Source organism: Sinocyclocheilus grahami, unplaced genomic scaffold (assembly GCF_001515645.1).
Source record: "Sinocyclocheilus grahami isolate Dianchi unplaced genomic scaffold, SAMN03320097.WGS_v1.1 scaffold1322.1, whole genome shotgun sequence".
NCBI classification, from domain to species: domain Eukaryota; kingdom Metazoa; phylum Chordata; class Actinopteri; order Cypriniformes; family Cyprinidae; genus Sinocyclocheilus; species Sinocyclocheilus grahami.
In genome coordinates, this window is record NW_015506501.1 from 200,589 (window position 1) to 205,700 (window position 5,112).

At 35.8% G+C, this 5,112-nt stretch overlaps 1 protein-coding gene across 1 annotated transcript in view; it reads right to left on the reverse strand.

The window, feature by feature from the left end:
* Window positions 1–4,434, reverse strand: part of LOC107569202 (glutamate receptor ionotropic, kainate 2-like) — a 70,081-nt gene extending 65,647 nt beyond the window's left edge. Inside the window, exon 1 of the mRNA XM_016255224.1 lies at window positions 4,189–4,434. Within this exon, the coding sequence (XP_016110710.1) occupies window positions 4,189–4,312 (124 nt within the window). The 5' untranslated portion in view covers window positions 4,313–4,434. The remainder of the gene's footprint in view (window positions 1–4,188) is intronic.
* Between the last annotated feature and the right edge of the window lie 678 nt (window positions 4,435–5,112).

Here is a 5,112-nt window from a genome sequence, read left to right on the forward strand (position 1 = left end):
GTGTGTGTGTGTGTGTGTGTTTGAGAGAGTGTGTGTGTGTGTGTGTGTGTGTGTTTGAGAGAGTGTGTATGTGTGTGTGTTTGAGAGAGAGTGTGTGTGTGAGTGTGTGTGAGTGTGAGAGTAGGCGACTCACTCTCATTCTCTCATTAAGTTATTTTCTCCATTTCTCTCATTTTCCTCTAGAGGACAATCCCATCTCTCAGATGTTGCTCCATCATTGCTCACGAGACTAATTAGAAGATGATTCGTTTCAAAATCAACTTTGTCTCAGATGTTGCTTCTAAAATTCTTTAGGAGACACAAAAACAGACCCAAAAGACGCACTAGTCATCATGCGGTGAGAGAACAGAGCTGTGAAATGAGCTCAGATCATTGAGAAACGTTTGAGCTCATACTGAGAACTGATTCAGTTCTGAATGAATCAATGAATCAATGACTCGCTCATACAGAAAGCCATTTGCTGCCACAAACGTACTGGAGCAAACACACAGGAGATGCAGTGAGATCTCATGTAAGATCGCTCACTGGTTTTCAGCGTCATCTGCAGTGTTTCTCTCTCATTACATCTCTGTGTGACTGAAAGTGACACCAGCAGGAAAACAGATGGTGACCCGCTTCTGCTGTTCACACTGAAATACCTCTTAATCAAGCCACGGAAAACACACACACACACACACACACACACACACACACACTCGTATACCTGTGTGTGTGTGTGTCAATCTGAAAGACATTTAGAGTCACACTGCAGCTCAAAAACGATCTGAATTTCCTTAATTAAGTCACAAAATATCAAATCAAGTGCCATTGATTGAAAATAAAGATGCACGAACACACTTTGAGCTGCTGAAACACTAGAAGACAGTCAGCTTTGAATGTTTCTAAAAGAAGTCTCTTTTGCTCACCAAAGCTGGTACTCTTCCAAACTATTCTCAGGAGGATCAACTCACTGCAGAAACACTATCTACTGTACGGACATTTTCCAGCTGAATTTAGTCTCTCTCTCTCTCTGTCTGTGTAATTATGATAAAGCTGTTATCCTACTTCAGTCGTTGTGCTGCTAAAAACAGCCTCGTCGTGCCGTGAGCCGGAGATTTTATCCTCCTGCAAAGGTAAAATGTCAAGTCTTTGCTCACGGGGAAGCTCTTATATTCGGCACAAAGCAGCAGCTCTCAGATCAGTTTTCAGAGGGATTTACAGTCGCGTTTCATCGGCACTTACTCCTGAGATCAGCCGAACGCTGACACGCAATCCAACTCCAGAAAGAGCCGAGAACAGCTTTCATCTCAAGACTGTCGAGGAGATGTTTGTGATGCTTTTATTTCAATCTCATGCATTTTTAACTCATTGGATATTGCTTGTTCCACAGCTAGCCGCATTTGAACAACATTCATACTTTTGAACTGAATAAATGTAACTGTTTTCACAATGAAGAGATTTATGCTAATTCCTGAAAAATGAAATGATTTCAGACACTCTAAATATAAAACTGAAAGCGCCAGTAGGTGGCGGCAAATCACTGTCTTAATAAATGAGTCATTCACTCAATCGATTCGTTCATGAAGCATCTGCATCTTTATGAATGACTCACTGAATCATTGACTCACTCGTTTTGTTTAAAAACGTGGGTTGATTCAGTAATGAATCAGATCAGAGATGCACAACAGTTCTAACAGGGCGAAATTACACAAAAACAGATGATATTGACAAGTTGTCTAAAATGTAACACAATATTAACTTATTGTCTGTTCAATATCACATTTGCAATCATGCAGATATTGGGGAAAAATCAGCTCTCTTGCAGTGTCGTGTGATATTGCTGAAAACTATATGATACAAAAACAAGACACATTGGGGTTCGAATCCAGTGAATATTCTTCTGAATATTTATTATTTTATATGCAATTCAAATACATACATTTTAACTTAATATTCTAAAAGTGTGTGAGAGACAGTGTGTGTGTGTGTGAGTGAGTGTATGTGTGTCTGTGTCTGTGTGAGAGAGTGTGTGTGTGTGTGTGAGTGTGTGAGAGAGAGAGTGTGTGTGTGTGTGTGGGTGTGTGAGAGAGAGAGTGTGTGTGTGTGTGTGGGTGTGTGAGAGAGAGAGTGTGTGTGTGTGTGTGTGAGTGTGTGAGAGAGAGAGTGTGTGTGGCTTCTGGAAATAGCGGATCAATCCATCTTTCTTCCGTCTCTGTCTCGTGTGTGACTCGCATGCTAATAGCTCATGGATCTCTGCTTTGTTCTTGCTTGTATTTTTAAACTGTGAAAGGTGCAATTTGCTGCCGGAGAAAATAGTCGTCTGACATGGAGCTTTAAGTGGCTTTGTTCCCGTTTAAGTGCATGCGGCTTATCACACGTTTGGTCCTGAAATGCAATGAAACACATCTGTAAAACTGCGCTGAGAACCTGCAGTGTCGTACAAATATTAATGCAATTAATGAATTAATTCTGTTTTCTTCATGTCATTTAAAGAGTCAGCATAATGCATTATTTGTTTTTACTTGCAATTGTATATAATAAAATAATTAAAGTTATAAAAAAAATAGGCCCAGGTGGTTTACTTTATTGCTTTGAGAATTAATCATGTTTAAATATTTAATAATATAATATAATATAATATAATGCCGTCTGAGTAAACCTGTGAAAATGTATAATATTTGAATATTTATTTAAATAAATAATAAAGGGTTAGTATGGTTAACTAAAACTATTTAAAACATGTATTTACTTGAAATGAAGCTGAAATAAAATATAAATGTTAGATTTTTAAAAAATGCAATTAGAAAAATTAGAAAGTTGAAGCACCAAGTGGAAATAAAAAATAAAACTGAAATAAATTACAAAATAATAAAAATGATAAAAAATACATACTAAAAACTTAACTAAAATGAATATGAAAACTTGACAGCTGAATGACCCTCTTCAGAACGCAATGCATATAATTAAATGCTCTTTTATTTTTAATTATTACATTTATTATGGATTTAAATCTTATATTTATTATTTAAATGCAATATTTTAATATTTTAATTTGTTTTTACATTTATTTAAATGCATATTTCTCATTATTTATTATGTAATTCAGATGCAATTTTAATTTCTAATATTTTTATTTTAAAGTTATTGTATAAATTATTACTGTATTTTCCTTCTTGCAATAAACATTTTGAATCCACTTGCCACATGCTTTACAATTATTTTTAATTACATGTATTATTTCATTAAATGCTAATTTAATTTCAAATGATTTTTCTTATTATATTTAATAAATCTTACACGTACTATTTATTTAAATGCAAATGTAATTTCTAACTCTTATTATTACATTAATATTTTTTAATGCAAATAAAATATTTTAATTCTAATATTTTTTTTTAAGTAGATTAAAGCATTTTTTTCTTGCAGTAAATATTTTGAATGTGCAGTAAATATTAATTACATGTATTATTTACTTAAATGTCAATTTTAATGTCTAATTATTTTTTATTTAAAGCTTACATTTATTATTTATTTAAAAGTATATTCAATCTTTAATTACATATAATTATTATATGTAATAATACATTTATTATTCAAATGCAGATTTAATTTCTAATTTTCCTTCAAATAAACATTTAGAACATTTTTGTGTGTGTGAGTCTGTGTGTGAGTGTGAGAGTGAGTGTGTGTGTGAGTGTGAGCGAGTGAATTTCTAATAATTTTGCTTTAAAGTTATTATTGTATAAATCGTCACTGTGTTATTGTATAAATTATCACTGTCTTCTTGCAATAAACATTTTGAATGTACTGGCCATGTGCACGCCATAAAAACGGTCATAACCAAAACACTGTGCATGACTTTGTATGTTCAAAAAATATATGTCACAAAAGAAAGCACAACAAATCTGGATTCTGGACGCGACTAACACTAAATAAAGTCTGTGAGTAGTAGTTGTGAAGTATTTGACTCTTTTGAGATATATATATATATATATAAATCCTCCTTGACGTGTTTGACAACATCAAACTTGCTGATTATTGATCTTCACACAGAGGCCTGATGGCAGAAAATGTGACATCACACACACACGCACACTTTCTCTCTCTCTCACACACACACACGCACGCACACACACAGACTCTCTCTCACTCACACACATGAATGAATCAATCGCGGTGACACTCAATATATAATCGATCAGCTCTCACCGAATCTGAGCACGTGCGGCATCCCGCTCGAACCGGTGACGAACATCAGCGCCGTTAGTCTGATCACGAGCCCCGGTAACCGGAGGAGATCTCCGCTCCTCATCATCATCCTCATCATCATCATCTCCGGCTTCACAAACACGGCTGACGCGTCCGTGCGCGTGACACCATCACGGCATGACTGTCCGCGGTCCGCACGCGGCTCTCCGGTTCACGGATCCGTGTGTGTGTGTGTGTATGTGTGTGTGCGCGTGGAGACGGTACTGCACTGCCGCACCGAGTCTAACGGGCATCTCACGGAGACTGTGAGTCTGCGCGCGCGGGCGGGGGCGCGTCACGCACCTGATCGAACGCGTCAGTCTGACCGAGAGCATCGCTGCGCTGAACTAAAGTGCCCACAAGTCGTCACAGGGCTGTTCGTTACCATGGTATTACCGTGATCTGACAGGCGGTGTACCGTGGTAATCCTATGCTATGCGTTGAGCTGTGATTCAGCACCATGGACAGAGTCACAGAGATCGATTTATTTATTGATCATCACGTGACCTCAGCAATCTATTTTTCATGTGACGTCACTGGAATGACGTCATGAACTCGTACAGGTTCAGTCCTTCTGGAAAAACAAAGAGCTTTTGCGTGAGAGGCCATCCTTTATATTGATTCATTGTATTTTAAATTGATATTATTATTTAATTTAGTTTAACTTATCATTTTAAAAAATGGATGTAGAGACAAATTTCACTCAGAAATTGCTAATAAGTAATTACAGAGAAGTGGCACATTGTATTAAACGTAATTTTGACGTAGATTTTATTAATTTTATTATTTAAATTATATATATTATAAAAATAATAAGTATACCATAATGCATATTTTATAATTATTAATTATTATATAAATTAGTTATATAATAAAAATATATTT